The 26,207-nt window shown below is 36.8% G+C and overlaps 6 protein-coding genes across 9 annotated transcripts; 2 read left to right on the forward strand and 4 right to left on the reverse strand.

Moving 5' to 3' along the window:
* Positions 1-1,055: 1,055 nt before the first annotated feature.
* On the forward strand, positions 1,056-2,868 carry LOC121805800 (60S ribosomal protein L6-like). The gene is made up of 4 exons (XM_042205803.1): positions 1,056-1,385; positions 1,486-1,592; positions 2,285-2,466; positions 2,541-2,868. The coding sequence occupies exons 1-4, from the start codon at positions 1,135-1,137 to the stop codon at positions 2,694-2,696; spliced, it is 696 nt and encodes a 231-aa protein (XP_042061737.1). The 5' UTR covers positions 1,056-1,134; the 3' UTR covers positions 2,697-2,868.
* Positions 2,869-2,915: 47 nt separating this feature from the next.
* LOC121805799 (carboxymethylenebutenolidase homolog) lies at positions 2,916-4,098 on the reverse strand. The gene is made up of 3 exons (XM_042205802.1): positions 3,938-4,098; positions 3,570-3,852; positions 2,916-3,490 (listed from the first exon to the last, which is right to left on the reverse strand). The coding sequence occupies exons 1-3, from the start codon at positions 4,038-4,040 to the stop codon at positions 2,968-2,970; spliced, it is 909 nt and encodes a 302-aa protein (XP_042061736.1). The 5' UTR covers positions 4,041-4,098; the 3' UTR covers positions 2,916-2,967.
* Positions 4,099-4,436: 338 nt separating this feature from the next.
* On the reverse strand, positions 4,437-6,919 carry LOC121805798 (probable polygalacturonase At1g80170). The gene is made up of 9 exons (XM_042205801.1): positions 6,513-6,919; positions 6,294-6,422; positions 6,061-6,231; positions 5,931-5,951; positions 5,637-5,844; positions 5,455-5,536; positions 5,253-5,361; positions 5,044-5,160; positions 4,437-4,919 (listed from the first exon to the last, which is right to left on the reverse strand). Exons 1-9 carry the CDS (start codon positions 6,768-6,770, stop codon positions 4,632-4,634), a joined length of 1,383 nt encoding a protein of 460 aa, XP_042061735.1. The 5' UTR covers positions 6,771-6,919; the 3' UTR covers positions 4,437-4,631.
* Positions 6,920-7,664: 745 nt separating this feature from the next.
* On the reverse strand, positions 7,665-11,492 carry LOC121802477 (BUD13 homolog). Of its 2 annotated transcripts, none has more exons than XM_042202155.1 (7): positions 11,250-11,492; positions 10,258-10,466; positions 9,484-10,171; positions 8,945-9,172; positions 8,325-8,397; positions 8,035-8,215; positions 7,665-7,931 (listed from the first exon to the last, which is right to left on the reverse strand). In XM_042202155.1, exons 2-7 carry the CDS (start codon positions 10,445-10,447, stop codon positions 7,846-7,848), a joined length of 1,446 nt encoding a protein of 481 aa, XP_042058089.1. In that variant the 5' UTR covers positions 10,448-10,466; positions 11,250-11,492; the 3' UTR covers positions 7,665-7,845. The 2 variants fall into 2 exon arrangements, with proteins under 2 accessions (XP_042058089.1, XP_042058090.1); XM_042202156.1 differs by having other exon boundaries at positions 10,258-10,488.
* A 612-nt stretch (positions 11,493-12,104) lies between these two features.
* Positions 12,105-14,675, forward strand: LOC121805801 (immune-associated nucleotide-binding protein 9-like). Of its 2 annotated transcripts, none has more exons than XM_042205804.1 (6): positions 12,105-12,258; positions 12,990-13,248; positions 13,461-13,738; positions 13,824-13,988; positions 14,076-14,210; positions 14,315-14,675. In XM_042205804.1, exons 2-6 carry the CDS (start codon positions 13,017-13,019, stop codon positions 14,525-14,527), a joined length of 1,023 nt encoding a protein of 340 aa, XP_042061738.1. In that variant the 5' UTR covers positions 12,105-12,258; positions 12,990-13,016; the 3' UTR covers positions 14,528-14,675. The 2 variants fall into 2 exon arrangements, with proteins under 2 accessions (XP_042061738.1, XP_042061739.1); XM_042205805.1 differs by lacking the exon at positions 12,105-12,258 and adding an exon at positions 12,344-12,502.
* Positions 14,648-18,218, reverse strand: LOC121805803 (agamous-like MADS-box protein AGL11). Of its 2 annotated transcripts, none has more exons than XM_042205807.1 (9): positions 18,068-18,218; positions 17,682-17,866; positions 16,070-16,148; positions 15,867-15,928; positions 15,670-15,769; positions 15,546-15,587; positions 15,361-15,402; positions 15,048-15,199; positions 14,648-14,915 (listed from the first exon to the last, which is right to left on the reverse strand). In XM_042205807.1, exons 2-9 carry the CDS (start codon positions 17,861-17,863, stop codon positions 14,909-14,911), a joined length of 666 nt encoding a protein of 221 aa, XP_042061741.1. In that variant the 5' UTR covers positions 17,864-17,866; positions 18,068-18,218; the 3' UTR covers positions 14,648-14,908. The 2 variants fall into 2 exon arrangements, with proteins under 2 accessions (XP_042061741.1, XP_042061740.1); XM_042205806.1 differs by having other exon boundaries at positions 17,682-17,881; positions 18,068-18,207.
* Between the last annotated feature and the right edge of the window lie 7,989 nt (positions 18,219-26,207).

A 26,207-nucleotide genomic window follows, 5' to 3' on the forward strand; every position in this document is an offset into this window, starting at 1 on the left:
TGCCCTTATTCGATACACGTTCATCCTCTTGTTGTCATTGCATTGTCACCGTTGAAAATGTTTGGACCACCATGCCCTCCTTTTGACGAAGCCAACAACAATAATAATGCAAAATTTGTCGACTGGAACAGTGTGGTGAAGACTGCGTTTTGAGTAAATGCACTAGAAATCCAACAAAGGAATGTCGAATAACATGAGAAATAGGGTTCATCCTAAGAAGAAAGGACATCGTTTTGTCCAAACCCTTTGCTTTGATCCACATCAGCGCCACATAAGTGTTTTCTCATTAATTAAATAGCGCTAAATAATTATTGAAAAATACTACTTGTTAGGGATTAACCATAAATCAATCAAAATGTATGATTTAAATCATGGAGTAATTTTTTATCCATAAAATTAGTTAAGATTATATGATTTTATTATCAATGATACTATAGAGACTGAGAATGATGGCATACGAAATTACCAATACAAATGTGGCATATAACTATGCATCTTATGATCTAAAGAAAACATATATAAAAGTAATTTTTTTGAAAATAAGAGATGTTTATAAATGTTAAAATATACTCCTATGTAGTTGTGGTCTAGAAAAAGAACCAAATGTGGCATATAACTATGCATCTTATCATCTACAAAAAACATTTATAAAAGTATTTTTTTTTAAAATAAGAGATGTTTATAAAGTTAAAATATACTCCTATGTAGTTGTGGTCTAGAAAAAGAAATCAGTGTATTTTTTTGGACACTCAATATAGCAAAAGAAAGGTGGATATTTTTTGTGGACACTCAATATATCAAATGTTGCATTATATTTTATAGATCGATTGAATCTTATTTTATTCTCATTATCATATCATTGGTGCACCTATTTTAACTATATAAACATTTTTGACATAAGCTGCATCCTAATTTTCGTGCAAAAAGAGTGCGTTGTAAAAAATAAAAATAAAACTCCAATCATCTTCAAAGTAAAATGAAGATAAGGCCCAACTTATTGGGCTGTGCACTTTCTTCTATAACTGGGTTTTAGTCTTTACGTATATATTCATCTAGGGTTTAGCTCACATTTCGATTTGCCATCTCTCGCAAAAAAAAAAAAATTTCGCACAAAACACAGTGAGAGATCCTGCAATGGCGCCCAAATCGGTTAAATCGATCCGTAACCCGGAACTGATCCCCGGAGTTCGCAAGTGCTCACGCTCACAGATGTACCACAAGCGTGGGCTCTGGGCTATCAAGGCCAAAAACGGCGGAAAATTTCCCCAGCATGAGAAAGCCGCCGCAGCGCCGGCTGTGGAGGAGAAGCCTCCCAAATTCTACCCTGCCGATGACATTAAGAAGCCCCTCTCCAACACGCGCAAGGCCAAGCCTACAAAGCTCAGGTTGCCTTGTTTCCAATTTTTTAGCTATTTTTATTTTCGGCTGATTTTTACGGTTATTTTTGGTTAAATTTGATTTTGATTTGTGTGTTGTTGTATGCAGAGCGAGCATCACTCCCGGGACAGTGTTGATCGTACTAGCAGGGAGATTTAAGGGGAAGAGAGTTGTTTTCTTGAAGCAGCTTTCCTCTGGATTGCTTCTTGTAACTGGTAAACTTTTATTTTGGTCTCCATTTCTGTTTTTTTGTTGCCTTCTTTGATACTTAAATTTGTGGTGAGTTTATATAATGCATTGCTTTTATTCTGTCAGTTTTCCAATTCCATGAGTTGATTTTTTAGTTTACTTGCAATGCCTTTTTGTTATGTGGACATAAATATTCAACTCTGATTCAAGATTGCTCTGTTGTTTATTTTTCCACTCTTGAGATTAGATGTTACTACGCTGAGCATTGGAGATTTTTGTAGCTGTATTTTATGTCACTATGTTTCATATTTTATGCTGATCTAAAACATCCTCCAACCTCTAGTAGTAGTGATTCCACAAAATGATTCTACTCTTGTAACTATTGTAGCTCATTTAGCTGAATACACTTTTGCTATTTACATCTTTCGAAACAGTATTTATCTATTAGCTATTCTTCTAATCTCTAGATCACATCCAAACTTCTATTATATGTTAATTATGTGCATGAAGTATTCTGTATCTTGTTTTGCCAAAGTTTGTGGTTTTGGGTCCTTTTCTACTTTTTAAATTGTAGATAAGAACTACTCAACTACATGATCCATGTGTGGCTTGGTAGTTGGTACCCCTTTTCTATGTTCAGTTGTGCAAGATATCTAAACAGATCGGTTTTCTTTCTCCTGATTATTTTAATTATCTTAATGTTTTATTGATTTTACAGGTCCATACAAGGTCAACGGTGTTCCTTTGAGACGTGTGAACCAGGCCTATGTCATAGGTACATCAACTAAAGTTGACATTTCTGGTGTAAACCTGGAGAAGTATGATGACAAGTACTTCGCTAAACAAGTTGAGAAGAAGCAGAAGAAGGGTGAAAGTGAATTCTTTGAGGCAGACAAGAAGGTAATTTTTCAGTTCACAGGCACCTTGAGACTGTTTTTCTGGTTCATTTCTAATAGTGCAATGCCAATACACAGGAGAAAAATGAGCTTCCTGCAGAAAAGAAAGAGGATCAGAAGGCTGTTGATACCTCCTTGTTGAAGGCTATTGAGGCTGTTCCAGAATTGAAGACATATTTGGGTGCCAGGTTTTCGCTTAAGGCTGGCATGAAGCCTCATGAGCTAGTTTTCTAGAAGAAGTTTTTGGTTTCAATTTTGTTTCTCTTATTTCCCCTTTGAGGCAAACCTTATTTGACAGGTTTATTGGTGATCAAATTCATTTAGTATAACATCTTGAGTTTTTGTTGAGTGGCTTTGATAATTTTAGCAAGGAATTTTATTGAAATATGTTTAAGTTTTATTTGAATCCCTCTATGTTGGTGTGTTTGTTTTGTTAGTATTATGATACATGTGTAGAATAACCGATGTAGTATATGATTGAATAATCACTACAGACAGTACTAGCTCATTTTTGTACAAGCAAACCATCATGTAACCAGTTTCTCATTATATTAAAAGCTTCCTCTGCATCTGCATCTTCTTCTGCAGTTGGCCTATGGATGAAACCATGACCTCTCCCGTTGAAGACAACGACCTTTGCACTATCATGGCTCTTTGTAATTTCCTCCAATTTAGTGATTGGGCATAGTGCATCCTCATCACCTGTGATTAATAGCAGAGGTACCTTTATCTTGCTAGCAACAGAAGAGTCAATCCTAGTACCATAAAATGAGACTCCAGAGCCAAAATATGCATCCTGGTCTTGAGCTAGAATATCTACAACTCTACCACCTCCAAAGCAGAATCCAATGATCCCTAGCTTGTTTGATATCCCTGCAGCTGAAAGTTCATCCCTTATCCATCTTGCTGATGCAAATACAGCTCGTGCCACGTGTTCTGGCTTCTGCTTGGTGATCCACTCTTCAAGCAGAGCCTGTGGCCTGTCTTTTCTCCATGAATCCCCTCTAAACAGGTCAGGAACTAGAACACTGCATTTCCATGAAGTGAAACAAACATGAGTTTTATGTGCTTATAAGTAGCATTATGCTTGTTGAGATGTGGGCTTACTTGTAACCGTTGCAAGCAACACGATAAGCAAAATCTGTGGTGGCAGAGTCATGAAAACCGAATATGTCAGAGAGGAGCAATATGCCTGTGCCATTGTTGTTTTTGACTGCCGTGAATAGGTAAGCTGGTATTACTTCTCCTTCGTCTTCAATTGTTAGCTCTGTTCCATTCACTAATTCACAGGCTTCGTCGATTATGCTCTTGTCTACACTCACTTTGCTGCATCCTACTGCCAATTTCTGCCTTTTCTCATTCCATGAATTTGCAATGCTTTTCTGCACAACTGAAGTACATTTCAAGAATGAAAATTAACAAGAAAGCACCTGCGTTTCACTAGTTTATCGATTTTCTGGAAGCGACCAACTTACAACGAAGGGCAGCCGGGGAGGCTCTGGTTATTGGTCTGAGGTGATTCTCGTGCAGCTTATAGATTGGTGGAGCTGTAGAAAGGGGAGCTGAACCCAAACCCATTTCTATCTAATTCCCACTAACAACAAACAAGAACCGAAAATGCATCAAGAAATATCCAACTCAAAATATCTTTTTTGTCAAGGAATTTGTGGTCAGGACTTGAGAATGATGTTTCCATTTGGTCCCATTTTAAATATTAATTGGCTCGAGTGGATTCTACTCAATCCTAATGCTTTTCTTATCTTATTTCTTTTTCCAAGTATAGATAGAGAAAAGTAAGAACTTTGCCTGCTAAAATATACTACTACTGCTTTGATTCCTCTTTTGCTTGGAACTTGCAATATAATGATTTGTAGAAAATAGGAAATGTTTGTAACCTAAGCATCTAACCTTCTAAATTATCTAACAGACGATTATAAGCATACATGAATATCTTTTATTTTTCCAAGCCGAAAATTAAGTATAAAAGTTACATATACAATCCTTGATGCTCTTACAAGATATGCTTCATACTATCTATTCTAAGTATATCTTACTCTGTTTTAACCAGAATTCATTATACAATCAAAGAATCATGATACATTCCAAACCAATCTCACACTGCTCATACTATATTATACTACATGGTATAACAAACAATCAAAAAGCAACTCAAAGCTCTGTGTGAACTATGTGCTGTGTAGTAGGTTGAACAATTTTAGCATCTTTGTCAGAAGAGGAGAGGCATTCTGCTGATGGATTTATGTACCCGTAGCCGATGCCCGCTGCAGAGTTGCAGTAGGTCTCCACTGTGCCGTCGCTCCTCTGCAGGTTGATGTTGTTAAGGATGATGTGAGTGCAAGGAACTGTGTCACTGCAAGAAAATTTCATGGCCTTTTGGCTTCTTGATGTTCCAGTTATGTTGCGGTACATGATTTGGGTTATGTTGACTGCTGATGTCTGATAGTAAGAAACGAAATTGTTAGGTCGTGTTGAGGTGACAAAAGATCGAGTCCGGATGGGCCATGATATCTATCGCATTATAGTGCCCGATAGTTTTCTAGCTCTAGTTGTTATGGCTTACCTGGTTTTCGCAACTTTTTGGCGAGTCGCAGTAGAATTGGTCTATGATGATCGGGTTGGTGACGTTTTCCATCCTGACATCTTGGTAGCGCACTGCTCGCACATAGCCAGAGCCTCCCTGCAACAGCCACGATGCATAACCAATTTGGATAGAAAAAAATGTCTTGCCAACTTAGATGTGCTTCATTATTAAAATATTTTATAAGGTACCTGCCAGGTCTTTATTCTGAGGCCGTTGGTGGTGCCTCGGAGGAAGGCCTTGTCCACAACCACGCTCTCGACAATGCCAGTTGTGTTGTCCTTTCCAAGGCTGCCAATGCTGGTGGTGCAGTGCAGTTTCTAGTAATGTTAGTCTAATGAAAATGGTTTGAAATTGTTTTTCAATGTAGAGTGTATGTGTATTGTTTGTTACCTAATTCCATGGCCTGGTCCGCAAAATATATTCTTTATCTTGATATTGGAGCTAGCATTGACAATTGATATGCAATCATCTCCTATAATCAACACATGTTTTGAAGTAAAAACACAATCCAAGAATCATGGTTTCTTGAAAAAAAATGAGCACAATACTAATGTAGTAATGTAATAAGAAACCTGTCCCAATTTTGCAGTTTTGAAGAACTACATTTGTTGATTCTGTGATATGAATCCCATCTGTATTAGGGCTGTCCTCTGGGGCAGATACTTTGACATTTATGACCCGAACGGAGTCTGAACGCCCGATGACAAAGTTCATTTGCTGCCCATTCTGAACTGTGATTCCTTTCACTCTCACAGCTGAGCTCGAGTCTATTGTGAGGGCCTGAAGAAAATAGAGATATTCCACTTCATTACCCGATTCTATGATCATGCATAGTAGGCGCATTTTATTAGGCGAATTGGTCTCACCGTTGGTGCACTCTTGCAAGGCTGAGGACAGATCATAGTCACAAACAAGAACAAGAAAAGCAATATTGGTTAGTAGATTGAAATAAGATTAGGACATGAATATTTGAATCAAGATTGGGATTTTATTTACATTGGACTTGTTTTTCTTGCAAGAAGCAGCCCACCATTTGGTGCCTGAGCCATCTATGACACCATTCCCTTGGAAATAAACCTTGGTTAGATTGTTGAAAACCAGCCAAGTTCTTGGATTCTTGGGATCCCAACTCTTGGGATCATCTGGTGCAACGATGGTCCCTTCGATCTGCAAACACAAGAGTCATTGCAAGACGAACAACGAGTTGTGATCCAAGACAAGGGCTTTACCTGGATCACAATCTTGTCTGCACAAGGCCCTCTGAATCTTGTTGCATTCACTAAGTAGCGACGCCCTTCGGGGACCAAGAAAACTGATTTTGGAGTGGAACAAGCTTGTTTCCATGCATTAGTGAAGGCCTAAAATAAACAAAAACAAAATAAGATTAATCAAGAATTTCAAAACACACTTTTTTTGTATTATAGTATTAAAACTTGAATGTGTAAAACCTGAGTATCATCAGCTACACCATCTCCAACAGCACCAAATCCATCTACATTGACAAGCACTTTGCTGATATGGCCACCATGCCGAGATGGGAGGTCTAAGGCTTCCAACGGGTCGTCCTCTCCTTCTTCGTCTTCCACATCCAAGTCGTGGAGCTTGGCGAAAACCTCAAATGTGTCAGAGAGATATTGGCCAGCACTTGAAAGGGGAACAAGGAGCAACACTAGAAAGCAAAGCAACATTAGTAACTTGTTCATCATTTTTTAAGGATGTTTTTGTCTGGTTTTTTGGTGGATCAAATGACTTGATTTTTGTAAGATTGTGGGATTATAATATATAAGTACGGATTGAGTTTGTAAAGTGCAATGGTTTTGTGGAGGGAGGATATGTCTTGACTTGAAAGGGCATGAATGTGCTACATTTTTCTTGATATGACTACTCTTCAAGGATAAGAATATATAAATTTCAAGAAGTTTGCTTTACTCTTAAACTATTGCCCAACTCCACTAAAATACATATTTCACTAGTTGAAAATTTTATCATGAGAGAGCAAAATAAAAGTTGTCTTTTCGTTTCTTAGTAGTTGAGATTGAAGAATGAGAATTGTATGGATTGAAAGCGCCATAACTAAGCCCACTTTATGTAATTGAACAATTTGGAGACCCTTAAAAGAGAATTTAGATTGATAAGTGTGTAGCACTATTGAGATTACTACGCATATTTCAATTTAAATTCACGTTATGTTAAAATATTTGTTTGAATTCTGTAAGGTTGCAATATTCACCATTGAATTAGAAAATCTAAAACATCATGTAATTGGTAGATTCTATTACAAACTATGTATGTACATATTGATGTCTTTATCAGAGATAAAATCTAAACTTTTGATTGCCAAAGTAGTGATGACAAAAACAGAACTAAAAAACATTAGTTTTCTCAAACCAAGATGGTTCCTATACCAATCTCAGAATCCATAAAACTGGAACAAAAATAATCCAATAATCTTGATCCAGAATCCACATATGGTTGACAACATATGTGTGTGTGAATCTAGTGATAATAATATATAAGAAGCCAAGGTTTGAGGTATGGGTCGGTCACACTATCTTTATAATTATTTGTTCATTCACCAAAAATAAAAAAATAAAACGAGGTAAACATCAATAGATCCTCAATTAGCCATGCTCATAAGTTAAGTAACATAGTTAATCAACATCATGTGAAATTACAATTTAACCCCTGTCCAAGTATAGATCAACCAATTCTTCCGCTATGTTTAAAAGGAGTACTCATTAACACATGTAATTTAGAAGCACTAATCCATGATTCTCAAATCTACATGTCTGCAACAGACCATAGATATGCCTCTGCCTCAGTAGCCCGTTTGTCGTTTGTTCTTTTAAACAGCTCTTTCTCATACCCTACAAGACAAAGAACAATGTATAAGGATTATCTCACTGTTGCTACACAATCTTAACATGAAAACGATGCAGAGAGGAGATCGGATGGGATAAGGAGACTCACCCGTGCTGCGGTCCACACCATCCCAGTGTCGGCCAGGCTTGATCCCATAGCGGTTAGGGGCTGCATCGATTCCTCTTCTTATCCAGCTATGAGTTGGGACCTCCTGGGGTATTATGAATCCAGATTCTTTCATCCTCTCACTATCACCTAGGTTCGGAAGGAGTGCATCCAACTGCTTTTTCTGAACAATCGGTATATAAACTTGGGTGAGTATGGAAACGGAAAGAAAAGGCCAAATTAGTTTTACTTCAATATATATGAGTTCAAATAATAATAAATGAGCAGCTCACCTTCGCCAAATGTGCCATGGGATCACCCCATCGAACTCTATCCTTGAGCATTGCATCAAAATCAGGGTCATCCCTACGTTACAAGTTGTCACGTGAAATGTCAGATTTAAGATCATACACACCTTAGTTCACCAAACAATTACCTCATATCTGTTGTATGCTATTATGACAATAAAAAATGCATTACAATTGTTTAAAAAAGTATAAATAAATGAAGAAGTATTGTGATACGTCGAAGTTCAGTAAGTATTAGATATACTGCAAGCAAATTATCATATTAACATTTAACAGCTCTATCATCCACATTGTGAAGCATGTTTGTTTCACTCAGAAGTTAAAGAATGACAAAAAGGAGAAATTCCCAATTAATGAAGCTGTTGATCCACGCCATTATATCTTTAATCCCCATAAATAAAATTCATGAGAGATATATTTAGGTAACTGTCAAAATCCACCAAGTATAGGACTTCAAAAAATACTACTATAAAATTATCTAGTAAGCATAAATGTGGTCAATGTGAAAAAGCTTCTGTTATCATATTTGCCTAACATACTATTGCACGATTTCCATTATATTACCTCATAAAAAGACTACAAATTGGTTTTCTTTCTAAATTTACCTGCTCCGAGCAAAGGGTTTATCCTTCTCCGCTTCCATTTCTTGAAGTCTAGCTTCAGCCTCCCTCTTCTGTGCCAAACCTTTGCCCCATTCTAGTTTTATTTCCTTTGGTTTCTCTTCTTTCTTCTGGGATTTCAGATATTCCTCCTTTGACATGCGTTTCCCAGTTTTGTCGCGGTATATTGCTTCTGCATCTCGGCCGCTTACTGAAGGATCCATCTTTTTAAAGCTACAAGATATAGGCACTATTAGAGTTTGACTGTGTGAGTAAGAAAAAAACATAAAAAAAATCATGCAATGAAACAGCTCAGAGCAATAGCATGTGGTATTTTTTATGTTTGCAACGGTAACCTATTTGCACTTAGACTATATGCCCAGATGCCGATATTACCCACCACATTTAACAATGTAAAACATATTTTTAGAATTATTAAATCGATGTTAAACATGGTATGACTTATGAGGCAAAGATAGGGAGGTAAGGATTTCACTGAGCTGGATAAGAAAGTTGCATTATGCTTGGGACTACAAAGTAGTTACCTTAACCAACTGTCCTTCTTCTCTTTATCGATTTGTTTTCTGATATCTTTACCGGAAAATAAACCAGCTCTCGGATTATCTGATTCCTTTGGCTTCCTCCTTGGAGGAGAAAGGTCAGAAACTGATGTAGCACGTCTAGGAGGAGATATTCCACCAGGTTCAACCAATGATGATTGCTTATCTCTTTGTTGTCGTCGAGGCGGGGACAAATCTCTGTCTTGATGCCTAGAGTCCGGACGAGCACGTCTAGGAGGAGATATATCTGAATCATTGGCCGCCTTATGGTGCAAGGATCTTCCAGGTTCTGGTGAAGATGCATGCTTATCACTTTGCTGTCGCCTAGGAGGGGACAAATCCGTGTCTTCACCATGTTGCTCAGGTGAAGGGGTATCATGCCGAGCAGTCCTCTCACCTGAAACACGACGTGACTTCCGTGGAGGGGAAGAGTCTGCATCTGCTCGTTCTGCAGGTTCTGGTGATGGAGTATCATTCCGAGGAATCCTTTTCCGAGGTGGGGAGATATCAGAACCTTGGTTTTCAGACTTTGTTAGACTGGGATTAGTGGATAAGGGAACCCAGCCACTTCCATCCTCAGAAATGACTCCAAAAGGGCGTTTGGACATCACCTGCTCCAGTCTTCTCATGCGTTTTACATCAATATCTTCGTCAACTAGAGGCTTCTCTTCATCTATACAAAATTCCAAACATTTAAGTTAGTCGTATTCAAGAATATGTTGGATTCTCTTATGCCAAAAGTAGAAAAGATCAAGTTACCTGCTGAATCTTCTTCATCTTCAATGTTAACAGGCTTTTGCCACACAGGATCTTCATCCACCACTATGACACCAGCAGCATTGGGCTTTGCTTTTCTCTTCTTCTTTTTCTTCTTATCCTTATCATCATTACTTGTGTATTTCTTAAGGTACTCTTTAAGTGAATTTGGATCTGAGGATGCACCAACCATTATGATCACTAGGAAGTGCCTGCAGAAATCATCAATTTAAACTGTAAAAGCAATACGCACTTCATTCCATACAACGCTACAAGACAAAGGAAATGAAAAATGGTAGTTAAAACAAAAGTAACACCCAACCAAAAAAAATCCTATACACTATCATCAAGACCAATCATACAAAGATGCCACGGATATCAAAGATCCAACATATTCCAGTTCCTAGTAATTCAGTGCAAAATGATATCTAAATGAATTCAAGAAATCCAGTTTTCATAAGCATTATACTTTGAAGAAAACACACTTAATATTATTGTATAAATCATGATTAATCTTATTGTATAAATCACTAAATAATTTACAAATTAAGAGCATAATCGGAAGTTGAGACGTTTTGATTTGGGATAAAAATTCATTATCTACCACCTAATTTTACCACACAAAAAATCAGCAAATTCAAAACTCTGCCAACCAACTGCTACTAAAACCAAGAGAAAACAACTCATATCTTAAAGCTAAGATTGAAGAAAACAACTTATGTCTACAGCTAAGATTGAATTTCTCACAATAAATGAAGAATTCATGTAAGAGTTTGATGTTGTCATCAGGAAAAAGCTTCAAGAAGTATGAACGATTAGGAACCAAAACTAACTACAGATATAAATTAAATTAGGGCTGGGAACTGAGTCAGGGGATTACTTTTTATCAAGAATCACAAATCAAATGTTTGATATAATTTCAATACACAATTAATTAATTATGTCAGGATTATGTATGCTCATAAATTGATTGAGACTTATACTAGGACATTTACCTTCGATCTTCTGAATCAACCTCGCTGTAGAAGAGAAATATAAAGTTAATTGAAGCGGCGGATTTAGCTGGAAAAAGCCACAGACCCCTCCACAGAAAAAAATTGAGAAGGAAGAAGAACCGTGGAGAACAATCCAAATCAGAAGGTGGCTTGAGTTGAGAAGATTATTGGAATACAACGACGATGGAGTTGTCGCCGGAAATGGAGATTTATCGCCTGCGCAGTGGGAAGGAGATACTACATATGAGTGGGCTGCCTGCATATGTTGGGCCTTATAAATTAGGACAAATATGAGACACTAGTGGGCTCCAATATAAGCCCAACTTGGATAAACTAGTATCTTAGTTAATTCATATTGATTTAACTTAAATTATTTAATTTAATGTCTTTATTTATCTAACAAATTATTATAAAAATTTTTATCAGATATTTTCTTGAACCGGATAGTTTAATCATCACGAGTCCAACAGTAAAGGAATATTTCTTGTTGTTTCATGAAATTATTCAATAAATCTTAATAAATCAAAAAATATGGAGCACTATGATACAATAAGTTACTCAATTTTGATAAAGTATCTAAAAAAATTAATTCATGTGCAAAACAAAAAATAAATACAAGTTCGTTTATATCCCTAATATTGTTTTATGGTGGTACACATCAATTTTGTAGTCGATTGAGTCAAATTCCAACCTAAAGAAAAGGCTAAAACAAAGGAAAAAGAAAGTGTCATTGTATACAAAACAAGTTATTAGTATACTTTAAAAAATAAATATACAGAATTATGATAAAATCCAATAAAATTCACACCTTTTGATCTTTCTGGTAGGACGGTCGTGATTAAATTCTCAATGGATCAAAGGCTGAAATAAGGGTCCGAGTGTAAAATACGTAAAATATGGAGTATCTAATTGTCAGCTGCTTATTATAAGATATTAATTGAATCAAATATCTAACATTTCGTATATCTCTCGACTTTTGACGTTCTCTGTTCATCCAGTTTCTTGATCAGTAAGTGATATCCAACAATTGCTTTTCTTTTTCAGTAATGATTGTGAGGTTTATCCTATTTCATGTCATGATCATTCAATAAAGTTTGATTCTTGACGAAGTGCCTTCAATTTCCACTTGTGCAGTTCTGAATTCTCAAATTTTTTATTTAACTTATGTCTTTCATGATGTTTCCCAATCGGTGTTTGTTTCTGTAATTTGAAGTATCTCCTTTGCTTGTACTACTGTGTTTTGTGTGTTTGTAGTAAGTTTCTACTCTTTTTTTTTTTTTTTTTTACATTTTTTAGTTTTTTAGTGATTGTGTTTATAGTCAAATAGATTCCCTCAACACGGATTGATTTTTGTGCATTTTTGCCCCTTTCAAGTTTGATGTCAGTTGGTGGGTTCTATGGCCTATTAATAGAAGCTTTCAAGTTTTGATTTTTATTGGATGTGTTTATAAAGAAGAATATGAATTCACCAAACAAATATTGATATTTTAAAAAAATAATTCCCTTTTCAAGTTTTGATGCCGGTTAGTGAGTTATAGGACCTATTGATTGAGGCTTTTGCAGTTGGATTTGATATATAATCAAGGCTTTTTTCTTTTTATTATGATTGGATCTGGTAAATTGCACAAGGATTCTCTTATGCCATATGTTTTAAGTGTTGTGAATTCTGTGATGAAAGTTATCTATCTTATTTGTGGCGTTTGAGGGATATATATTAAAGTTAATGTGTTTGTTTTATAGCCCTTTTTTGCAGTTGAAGTTTGTGTGATGGGGGGGAGTGCAGTTGATGATGATTGGGAGTTTACTTCACCTTCGAGGGAGGTTAGAACTGTGGTTTTAGTTGGACGAACGGGCAATGGGAAGAGTGCCACAGGCAACAGTATACTTGGAGAACGGGCATTCAAGTCAATGTCCAGCTCTGCTGGAGTTACAAGCACTTGTGAGCTACAGAGGACTGTCCTCGAAGATGGCCAGAGTCTTAACGTGATTGACACTCCAGGTATAATGTGTTTCTAAATAAAAAGTTTCCACTCCAACGAGCTTTTCTGATGAATTTTGAAATATATGTATGTGTGTTTGTGTCCATAGATGTGTATGTTGTTTCAGAGAGAAGAGTTTTGGGAGATAACAGATGATATCTGTAGATTTTTCATATTTCACTACCTTTGTTTGCTTCAATATGTCTGAACTCGAACCACTTGCAATTATCAGGACTGTTTGATTTTTCTGCTGAACCTGAGTTTATCGGCAAGGAGATTGTTAAATGCATCAATATGGCGAAGGATGGTATCCATGCTCTCCTTGTCGTCCTGTCTGTTAGGTCTCGCTTCTCAAGAGAAGAAGCTGCTGCTGTTGAGAGCTTGAGGAAATTCTTTGGCAGCAAGATTAGTGATTACATGGTTGTAGTTTTCACTGGTGGTGATGACCTTGAAGAAAATGAGGAGAGTCTTGATGACTACTTGGGTCGTGATTGCCCTGAGCCTTTGAGGGTAATTCGTTTATTAAATGAACTTACGTGGTTTCTGATCTTGAATAGTTTTGTGTTATGATTTATGGTTTCTGATCTTGATGCAGGAAATTCTCAAAATGTGTGGGAATAGGTGTGTTCTCTTTGATAACAAGACAAAAGAGGCAGCCAAGAAACGTGATCAACTAAAGCAACTTCTGTCGCTCGTAGATAAGGTTGTCGAAAGAAATGGTGGGAGACCTTACACAGATGATGTATTTCTTGAACTGAAGGTGAGTGCTTTAGCTGCTTGGCTCGTTGATGCATTCTTCCGCGATACGTTCATGATGATACTAATGTTTGTATTTGATCTTCAACAGAAAGGAGCAAACAAGCTACGTGATCAAACTGCTATAGTCAATTCTGTTGAGGGATATACCAAACAACAGATTTCTGAATTGACGGAGCAGTTCCACGAGGCCTACGAGGAGCAACTGAAGCGAATAACTGAGATGGTAGTTTTCTCATTCTGTAAGATTATGTTATGATCCTACCATTGAATGTGAGTGAGAGTAAGCAGTGACACAATTTTTTGTTGTTGGATAAACTTTATTTGAAGGTTGAGTCCAAGCTCAAGGAGACCACACATAGGCTTGAACAACAACTGGCGGAGGAGCAAAATGCTCGGCTGAAGGCAGAAGAAATTGCGCAAGAAGCTCAGATGAAATCGAGTGATGAGATACGCAAGCTGAGAGAGCACTTAGAGAGAGCTCAGAAGGAGACCGAGGAGCTGCGAAAGCAAGCTCAGAGCAGCGGATGCACCATTTTGTGATCACCACACACTAATAGGTGAAGTGTGTAATCTTTTCACTTACCTACCTACTTATAAGCCTAAGTTATCAGCAGCTCTCGTTTTCACACTCTTGTGTGTGCAAAGGTACTTGAATTGGTGTTTTCTTGAATTCAATATCTATTCGGTACTTTTATGTTCATACATACACATAACTAGAAGCTCGAAACCCTTATTAATAAGTAGTGAATTCAGCAAGATTCAAATATCAGAAGTTTGAGTAACAGAAGGACAGGAAATAAAACACAGAACAGAACACACACTATAATGCAATGAGTTCATGTCTCTGCACACACTACACAGCAATAGTGCTGCAACACGGTTCACGCTATTATCAAACACACAAACATCTCCTCGGCAGGTTTATTGCCTGCACAGACAAGAAAAGGGAAGAGAAGCTAGGTTATAAAGATAGGAAGTAGTCATGAGAAAGCTCTTAAAAATCCTGTAGTCGGAGATATACCTGATTTATTTAGAAAAACGAGAAGGGAAGGGGGCTTACCCGAGAGGAAGAACCTTCCTATCCATGATGGGATACACCGCTGCCTGCATCATATTCAGCTGGAGCACATTTCCAGAAAGGTACGCCTGCATCGCGTAGTCTTGACCACCAGGCATCATGCTCAGTTGCTGCAGCTTCTCATTTTCTGCTATCTGAATGTTGCAATTTAAAAGTATATATAACTGTTTTCTACAATGAAATTCCAAAGCAACACTTAGTTTTTTTCTTTGAAGAAAATACTTAATTTCCTTGATTGAAGCTCTTTATTAATCTATTCATCATTGTTTAATTAGTTGTTGCTAGCTAGCTTTACCTTTGCTCTGAGGCAGGCATTTTCCTGCTCCAGCTGAATTTCCTAGTAAGCAAAGACATGTTCCATAAAACCAAGGTTGTCCAGATTTTGTTTTGAACCGACAAAAAAGGAAAAAAAGAAAAAGAAAAAAGAAAGATATGTTTGTGTACTAATATACAGGAAGAAAAGTTGAGATAGAAAAGTACTCTTTTCTGCAAGTTCTCAGTTTCATTAAGTATGAGCTCATGCTGTTCAAAGAGAACAAGATCAATCAATATGAGATGAAACATGAAAAATGTATATTATATTCATGTGGTCGTGCCTTCGTACCTTTTTCGCCCTTATCCTAGCAATGCCTCGCTCGAGCCTACTCTCGAGCTGCTTCATCTCCTTCACACTTAAAGAAGCTAAGCCATCACCAGTAAGATGGCTGTAAAATAGTATATTCAGAGGATCAGGATTTCATTTCATCAATATTAATATCACAATTGCTTGATAATTGTGATGCACTCATATAGAATTATTACCTGTTGAAGTTCTGCATCATCTGGATTTGCTGGCGCAGTTTCTTGGATTCTTGCTGGTAAAACTAAATCATCAATCAAGAAATCAGATACACATGCACATACATATGTATATTATGAGCTTCATTTCATAAAATATACTACTAAGTAGGATTTTACACTAGACTATGTATAATGCAATAAATATAATAATCACCATCACTTACCTGAGTATTGATCTCTTGAGTAGTGTACGAACTTGAGCTAGAGGTTGCCCTTTTGTACCTCTCTATAGTAGACCTGATGCTGCAATCATGTGTGTGTAAATTTGTGATATTAAAAAAACGGAAGAGTAATCAAATTAATAATGAATTAAAGATATTAGGACAAAAGAATCAAATTAATAATACTGAAACTAATCTTCTAAAGTTGATAAAAACATGATCATAAATTTCATGATCATACAATTGAATATATTTAAATACACATTAACTATTTATGGTTTTAGACCTGAGACATGTATATTAAAAGTGTTGCATGGTTAATATAAATATTCTAGAATAGGAAAACGTTGGAAACATAAAGATGACCAAAAAGGTGAAAGAATCAGAACTGCTGTTATATCAGACAACATATTTGTGGTAATATCTGTTCGGTCTTCGATTCTCTATATCCAACTCTTTTTTTCCAGAGGCAAACTTGATAGTAAATCATTATTGCACAAAATTTGCATTTCTCTCTCTTACATTATATGCCAATTAGTACACCAAAATATTTCTTTTCACATGTATAATACTAGTAAAAAAAGAAATCAATTTTACATGAAAATGAGGAGTAGCTAGTGTTAGTTCTTGAAAAATTTGGTGAAGCCACAATAATTACTGACAGACTCTTACCTATTTTAAGAAGCTCAGTGTCACATGATCCCCTAATCTTTTCAAGATTTTGTGTAAGAAAAAGGTGAGGAACTGATAGAGCTAAATTTATTTAAAAAAAGAAATCAAGCCAATAAGAACAGTGAATTAAACAACTAAACTCAAGGATTTTGATATGGAAGACTCTTTGTTATTACACACAAAACATGCTATACCTTTATGATTTGAACCCAAGAAATGAAAGCTTTCAAAAAAAAATTTCTTTCTTTTTAGAATAAGCAAATATACTAACTTGAACCCAAAAAAGGTGAGGATTAACCCTAAATTTCTTAAAAAGCGAAAGTAAGCCAATTAATGCGAATATAAACAAACAGATTCAAGATTTTGGTTATGGAATAAACTCTTTGTTATTACACTCAGAACATGTTTAAGATTTTAACCCAAGAAATGAAAATTTTTATTTTTTAATTTTATAGAATAAGCAAAGTATCATTTAACTTGAACCCAAAAAGGTGTGGAACTGATACATAGAACCGTAAATTTCATCAAAAAACGAAATCCAGCCAGTGAGAATAGAGAATTAAGCAACTAAACTCAAGATTTTGGATATGGATATATACTCTTTGTTGTTACACACAAAACATGTCATACCTTTAAGATCTAACCCAAGAAATGAAGATTTTCATGTTTAAAAAAAAATAGAATTAGCAAATATACCACTTATCTCGATTCTAAAAAAAGGAGAGGAACTGATAGAACCCTAAATTTCATAAAAATAAAAAGAAATCAAGCCTGTGAGAACATAAACAGTTAAAAACTCAAGATTTTGGATATGGAATAGACTCTTTGTTATTACATACAAAACATGTTGAACCTTAAAGATTTGATGAACTCAAGAAATGAAAATTTTAATATATTGTAGAAGAAGTAGAATATATAATTAGGGGTTTGGTAGAAAGATTACTTGGTGTTGGCATACTCGTAGACTCGGCCACGAGTAGAGAAGCAAATTAGGGCAACCTCAGCATCACACAGCACAGACAGTTCATAGGCTTTCTTCAGCAGACCATTTCTCCTCTTGCAGAATGTCACCTGCCTATTCGTGTTGTTCTCTATCCTCTTTATCTCGATCTTCCCTCTCCCCATTTTCTTCATCACAATTTACTAGATTAATTAAATAACGTGCAAAAACAACATCATTATATACAGATTTGGAGAGAAAGAGAGAGAGAAAAAAATGCATTTGGTGCAGTGCCCTAATTTTGCATGACAAGTGCAAAAATATAATTCAAGAACAGTCAAGGAAAATTCTTGCTCTCTTTTTTTTAATTTTGAAAAAAATATACAAACCTGAACTGTCGTTTGTGGAAAAGCGTTGGCTGCCTTGGAAGTTGTAATTGTATTGTGCACAGACTTCTTCAATGGTTTTGCTTCAGTTTATATCCCTAGCTTTTGCAAATTTGCATAGCTGTGTGTGTTTAAAGAGAGAGAGAGAGAAGAAAACGACATGCTATATTTCCAGAATTAAGGGTTTGCGTGATGTTGCATGGTGGTTTGATTATAACAGGTGTGCTCTCAGAGCTCTCACTAAAAACTGCAATCCTCATCCCCTTTTACTTAGTGGACCAGTAAAAAAATTGACACCTACATTATTCATGTGAAAGTGTGTCCATGCAAACTACTGATTTGATCGAGTGGTGGAGCCTCTGCAGCTCAAAGAAGAGATCAAGAAATGAAGCTCGGCTTTGAGCTAGCCGAGAAAGGGAGTTCGGTTTTTGAGCCGAGAAGGGAGTTCGTTTTTGAGCCGAGAAGGGAGTTCGGTTTTGAGCCGAGAAGGGAGTTCGGTTTTGAGCCGAGTAGCGGTTATAACTAACTTTGGGAAATAGAGTTAGTTGGATTTTATTTCTTGATTGCATCTTGTATAAATAGCTCGATAGAGCTCAGTAGTGAAGTAGCAGAATTACACCATATACACACACACCCAGAGAGATTAATTCTCAAGATAGCGAGCGGTTGTGAGCGGTAGAGTGTGAGTGTGAGTTCATTGTAATTGTAAAGAGTTCATCAATAAGATTCCGGTCATCTTCTCCGTGGACGTAGGTGGTTTATCACCGAACCACGTTATATCGTTTGCGTGCTTTATTTTCTCGATTACGTGTGTGAGATCAGCGGCATCGCAACCCAACAGGTGGCGCCGTCTGTGGGAATTTCCCAAAGGAGTTCTTGATTGCTTTCTGGGATAGTTAGGGTCCAAGAATTCCGGTACTTGAGCTGATCTTGGCGATTGCCCACCGTCTGTTTGAGAAATGTCTACAGCTAAGTTTGAGGTGGAGAAGTTCACCGGGAAAAATGACTTTGGGCTGTGGAGGTTGAAGATAAAGGCCATCTTGATGCAGCAGGGCCTATGGAATATCTTGAAGAATGAAGTCGATGCCGAGAAAGAAGCGGAGGTCGATGAAAAAGAGAAAGGAAAGCTTCAGGATATGCAGTATAGAGCCTACAGCACCCTAATCTTGAATTTGTCAGATAGGGTTCTGAGGGAAGTCTCCAAAGAGGAGACAGCTGCGGGAGTATGGACAAAACTTGAGTCATTGTACATGACCAAGTCCATTACAAATCGTTTACACCTGAAGCAGAAGCTCCTTGCATTCAGATTCTCAGATGCGAGAGGAATTACAGAGCAACTTGAAGAATTTGGTAAGTGTGTAGATGATTTGGAAAATATCGATGAAATGATCAAGGATGAAGATAAAGCCTTGATGCTGCTGAATTCGCTTCCTAAGAGTTTTGAACACTTCAAGGATGCGGTGTTACTTGGAAGATAGTCCAAGGTTACATATGAAGAAATTCATTCTGCTCTGAAAATGAAGGAATCGCAGAAGAATGATTATTCCACTTCTACTAGACAAAATGATCCAGTGGCTGAGAGTCTTTTCTTGAAGAAGGGTCAGAACAAGAAAGTTTTCAACAAGAAGAAACAAAACAAAGATAAGGCTGAGGGAGAGAGGGAGACTAGAAGCTGCTACTATTGCAGAAAGCCGGGTCACTTGAAGAAGGCATGTTTTGCTTGGAAAAGGAAGCAAGAACAAGCGATCAATGCAGGTTCAAATACTGCAGATCTTGCTCAGGAAGTGGAGGCCAATGAGGCCTTGAATATACTCTCAGGGGCAAGAATTGAAGAATGTTGGATCATGGACTCGGGTTGCTCCTTTCATATATGCTCCCACAGATCCTGGTTTCAAAAGTTGACAGCACACACAGGATCAGTAATGTTGGGGAATGATCAGACATGTGATGTTAGAGGGATTGGAGAAATCAAGCTGAAGGTGAGTGATGGTAGTGTAAAAACTCTCACAGAAGTGAGGTTCATACCTCAGATCAAGAGAAACTTGATTTCTTTAGGGCTGCTGGAGTCCAAGGGCTACAGGTTTGAGTCCAGTAACGGAGTGCTCAGGGTGACAAAGGGTCCCAGAATAGTCATGGAGGCCAAAAGAAAGAATAGCCTGTATTACTTGGTGGGTGAAACCGTGATCAATGCAGCAAATGTTACTCAGTCAGAGAGCCTGGATCTGTGGCATGCTAGACTTGGGCATGTGGGGGAAAAAGGCATCAAGGAGCTTGCTAAGCTGGGTGTAATGAGGCTGGGGACATCAGAGAGGCTCAACAAATGTGAGTCTTGTATTCTTGGAAAGGCAAAAAGGCTACCATTCTCTGGTGGAAAGCACACTACAACAGCTCCCTTTGTATATGCTCACAGTGACTTATGGGGGCCTTCTCCAGCAGAATCCATAGGTGGAGGTAAGTATTTCATATCTATTATAGATGACTATTCAAGAAAGGTATGGGTTTACATCCTCAAAGAGAAGTCTCAAGCATTTGAGAGGTTTAGAGAATGGCATACTAGATACGAAAATGAGAGAGGGTCAGTGCTGAAGTACTTAAGAACTGATAATGGGATGGAGTTCTTATCTACTGAGTTTGATAGCTTCTGTAAAATGAAAGGGATAAGAAGGCATAGGACCGTGCCAAGGAACCCTCAACAGAACGGGCTGGCAGAGAGGATGAACAGGACGTTGCTAGAAAGAGTGAGATGCATGTTGTTCTACTCTGGAATGCCAAAGAAATTTTGGGCAGAGGCTGTTTCTACTGCAGCTGATCTGATTAACAAATGCCCCTCTTCATCAATTTCTAATGAGACTCCTGATCAGAGATGGTATGGAACTTTGGGAGACTACTCAGGCTTGAAGATTTTTGGGTGTGCGGCTTATGCACATATCAAGCAGAATAAGTTGGAACCAAGAGCAAGAAAATGTGTGATGTTGGGATACCAAGATGGAGTGAAGGGGTATAGGTTATGGAATATGGATGAAGGGGGTCAGAATATCATTGTGAGTAGAGATGTAGTGTTCGATGAAGGAGAAATGCCATTCAAGAAAAGTAGAGCACCCCCTGGTGGTGACAGTAGCTCTAGCATACAAGAGTTTGAGTTTGATGAGAAATCTGCTTGGTCTGATGCTGATGAGGATGTTGAAATCTCTGAACACCAAGAAGAAGGTGGAGCTTCCAGTTCTCAGTCAGATGAAAACACAAGAGGTGGAGATCCATCAAATCAAGGAAACAGAAGAAATCCAAGGAGGAATGCAGGCTTGCCCAGCAGGTTTTTAGATTATGATATGAGCTTCTTTGCTCTTTGTGTAGCAGAGGTGCTCATGTTCTCAGAGCCTTCAACCTATGAAGAAGCCATAAATTGCAAGGAAAGTCAGAAGTGGATCAGAGCCATGGAAGAAGAAATAGAGTCCTTGTTGAGAAATGGGACTTGGATTTTGGTGAATGACCCAGGGACTCAGAAACTCATAAGTTGCAAGTGGCTATTTAAGAAGAAGGTTGAAGTTGGGGAAGTTGAAAGCATACGTTTTAAGGCAAGGTTGGTAGCTAGAGGATTCACACAAGTAGAAGGTATTGACTACACTGAGGTGTTCTCTCCAGTGGTAAAACACACCTCCATTCGGATCTTATTGGCCTTGACAGCTCATTTTGATTGGGAGCTGCATCAACTCGATGTAAAAACAGCTTTTTTACATGGGGATCTAGAGGAGACGATCTATATGATGCAGCCTAAGGGTTTTGAAAGGCCTGGAGAAGAAAAGAAGGTTTGCTTACTTAAGAAAAGCCTATACGGGCTCAAGCAGAGCAGTAGGCAGTGGAACAAGAAGTTCCATGAGCAAATGGAGCTGATGGAGTTTGAGAGATCCAGCTTTGATAGCTGTGTATATGTCAAGAGAAGTGGAGATTTGATAATAGCCTACCTGTTACTGTATGTAGATGATATTCTACTAGCTGGATCAAGCTTGAGTGAATTGCAGATTGTAAAAGATGAGCTTAAACAAAAGTTTGAGATGAAGGATCTTGGGGAGGCAAAACGAATCCTAGGCATGGACATTGTCAGAAATAGGAAGAAGAAGGAACTGAGGCTTGTGCAAGCTGAGTACATCAAGAAAGTGATAAGGAAATATCAGGTGACAAATGCAAAGGCAGTCTCTACTCCATTAGCAGGCCATTTTAAGTTGAGCAAAGAACAGGCGCCTAAAACCGATGAAATCAGAAGGGAAATGAGTGCGATACCATATGCGAATATAGTGGGAAGCATAATGTACTTGATGATATGTACAAGGCCGGATGTGGCTCATGCTATAAGCGTGGCTAGCAGGTACATGGCTGATCCGGGTAGAGAACACTGGATGGCTCTGAAATGGATCTTGAAATATTTGGGAGGATCTGTTATGATTGGTTTGAGATTTGGTGGAAAAGCATGGTCTGAGAAAGATGAGATTCTTGTAGGCTACTGTGATTCTGATTATGCGGCCAACTTGGATAATAGGAAGTCCCAAAGCGGCTACATATTCACTTTGTTTGGTACAGCCATTAGTTGGAAGTCGAATCTACAACCGGTGGTCGCATTGTCTACAACTGAGGCAGAATATATTGCACTAACAGAGGCCGCAAAGGAGGGAAAATGGCTACAAGGAATCTTACAAGATCTGGGGATAGAGCTGGGAGCAGTAATGATTAATTGTGACAGCAATTCAGCCATATGCTTAGCCAAGCACCAAATGTTCCATGAGAGATCTAAACATATCGATGTAAGGAGGCACTTCATCAGAGACGAAATTCAGAGTGGGAAGATCAATGTGGTGAAGGTTCCCACTGAAGAAAATGCCTCAGACATGTTAACCAAGTCACTGCCAACTTTGAAGTTCAAGCATTGCTTGAAGTTGGTGGAAATTGTGGAATGTTGAAGTATGGAACAGGATTGAGAAGGGAATCTAGATATTGATGGAGTTTTGCAAGGACAAGGTGGAGATTTGTGAAAGTGTGTCCATGCAAACTACTGATTTGATCGAGTGGTGGAGCCTCTGCAGCTCAAAGAAGAGATCAAGAAATGAAGCTCGGCTTTGAGCTAGCCGAGAAAGGGAGTTCGGTTTTTGAGCCGAGAAGGGAGTTCGTTTTTGAGCCGAGAAGGGAGTTCGGTTTTGAGCCGAGAAGGGAGTTCGGTTTTGAGCCGAGTAGCGGTTATAACTAACTTTGGGAAATAGAGTTAGTTGGATTTTATTTCTTGATTGCATCTTGTATAAATAGCTCGATAGAGCTCAGTAGTGAAGTAGCAGAATTACACCATATACACACACACCCAGAGAGATTAATTCTCAAGATAGCGAGCGGTTGTGAGCGGTAGAGTGTGAGTGTGAGTTCATTGTAATTGTAAAGAGTTCATCAATAAGATTCCGGCCATCTTCTCCGTGGACGTAGGTGGTTTATCACCGAACCACGTTATATCGTTTGCGTGCTTTATTTTCTTGATTACGTGTGTGAGATCAGCGGCATCGCAACCCAACAATTCACTTTACATACACAAAAAAAATAATCATAAAATGTGTGTATTTGTTGACTTAGTGGTAGAGTGGTTGATATTCGGGCCAAATGTTTGTTTAACCATTAATAAAAGTCATAAAATGAAATGCATGTATGTATATAGAGTTAATAGGTATTTTTATACAAAAGAAATGTTCATGATCGCGATAGGTGAACAACATAGAAGCAGTTCAAAATATAGAGCAAAAACAAAAATAATATATAGGCAAAAGCAAATGTTCTAGACTAAATTATGTGACAGTAAACAAACGTTTAAATCATTAGTATATCTTTAAATTGTATTAGTATGTAGTTTTCGAGAATTTATATGTGTCGCGCCGATCACTGGCCACTATGGAATTCAATACTACTAGCAAAGATGTTTTGACTGATACACAAGAGTGAGGATGTTTTGACTGAACCCATGAACTAATTAAGGACAACCAATTATATAGCCCTAGCCATGTATGGGGAGAAAACTAGAAACAACTAAAATAATTGTCAAATATAGGGTTTTGCTGCATATACAAAAATGAGTCGTCAAACTACCCACAACTACAAGCGGTGTTTCGAAATATCAAGTTTGGATATTTGAATTCAACATGTATGTATAATGTATACAGAGGGGGAAAATTTAATTATTAATTAAATCATGATATAGGATCGTTAAGGCTATCTAGCTAGTTTAAATTAAATATCAATTCTCAATAGAACTCATATAAACTGCAAAAATCGACAAAATTATCCATATACCTTACAACAACAAAAATACTATGTCTGTAAACTAAGCTTGATGATAAAGAAGTTCCGTAAAAATTCGAGTGTTCAAGCACAGTGTATTATTTTAGCAAATTTTTAAGATTTTTCATGTTAAAATAGTTAAACTTTTTGAACTCATCATTGTCCATAATAAACTAGTTAACCTTATCGTAATTTGGATAAATTTTTAGTACTTTAGTAGAAAATATATATCCAAATTCAAACACATATATAATTAATAGGTTCTTAATTTTAAATTTATTTCCGCCATACAATAGTTTCTTTGACCTGATTAGGTGGCTATATATAATCAGAAATGATAATTGGGATAGCAAAATAAGATTGAGCGCTCTTAGTTTATGTGTCTGTCATCACAAATGTTTAAATTAGACATAATTACTAATATAAATATACATCCTTATTGATTTAAAGTATATACTTATATTGTTTTTCCTAAAGTGGCTACCAATATTTATATTGTTTGTAAAATGGCAAAAGAGCACAACTAAGAATATGAGTTATATACATTGAATTATTATTTTTATTTTCACATATTATTATTCCGACTGTCTTATTTGAATCTTTCATACATGTGAAACGATCTTTCATACTATATGATTATAATTTATATCTAAGAGTACGACCAAATCATAGCTTGAACAATAATCAAGAATGTAAACTTAGGTAAACTATAATTTCATTAACTAGCACCAACTACTAATTTCACGTTTAATGTTTGTTGTTTTGGTCCATTCATTCCATTTTGTAAGAGTTATGACAGAGACCAATTTGTAAAAGTTATGATAGAGACGCACAAAAGAGGGTAAGTAGAATTATTTACATTATTGAGCTCTGCATATATATAGTAAAATAAATTCACTGGGGACCAATAGAAGTTATTTTTGAACACCAAATTAATGTGTTACTTAGGTTTCGTGGTCATACTGGTTTTCTATAAATTTAGAGATGGATCCTACAGCAATAAATGCATATTTAAAATAAGTATATAAATATCGAAGTTATTTTATATATGTACAAAATGCATAGTGTAAATGGTTCTAGGCTTATAGCTACTTAACCATTCAAGACAGGTCACGCTTCAATATTTATAACTATATTAAACATTTAAGGTCTCGTGATTTCTCAATTTCAAAAGTTTGTTAGTAAGGAAAATGGATGCGGAGAGGTAACGAAAAGAAGAAAACTTATTTTTCAAACTTCTAAATTAAGTTATACTTTTACAATTTAAGAATAGAAAGTGACTTATAGTCACAATTTTAAATTATTTTTTTTAGAAAATATATAGTATTCTCAACATAATTTTGAATAAATGCTAGAAAAAATCAACAAAACACAAATTTTGTGTGTAAATTGTTCAAAATTTTTGTTTTGTTGATTTTTTTTCTATAAGTACATTATGTATGATATTAAAAATAGATGAATTCAAAATTTGTGAGGAACATATAAGTACATTATTGCTTTTAGAATAAAATAAGTATATAATAGAAACATTATGTGCTTAAACTTCAACCAGTCTCTTCATATGTAAAAAAACCAAAATTTTCATAACGGACAATATGACACATGATATTAAAAGTAGATGAATAAAATAAATAAATAAAACATGAATATTTAGTGGATAATCGATCGGGCTAGAGAATAAGCTTGTTAGTCCCATTGGACCCGGATAGTTCTTCCTCGAGTTCTTCATCTGGTTCGAACAACTTGACTAAGCCGGCTTCTTTATCCTCGCTTTTTTTCCGTTGTGCCTTCTTATACTTATATAGGAAAACACATAAAAGAGCAACTAAAAGGACAAGAC

This window comes from Salvia splendens, chromosome 5 (genome assembly GCF_004379255.2).
Source record: "Salvia splendens isolate huo1 chromosome 5, SspV2, whole genome shotgun sequence".
In the NCBI taxonomy this organism is placed as follows: Eukaryota; Viridiplantae; Streptophyta; class Magnoliopsida; order Lamiales; family Lamiaceae; genus Salvia; species Salvia splendens.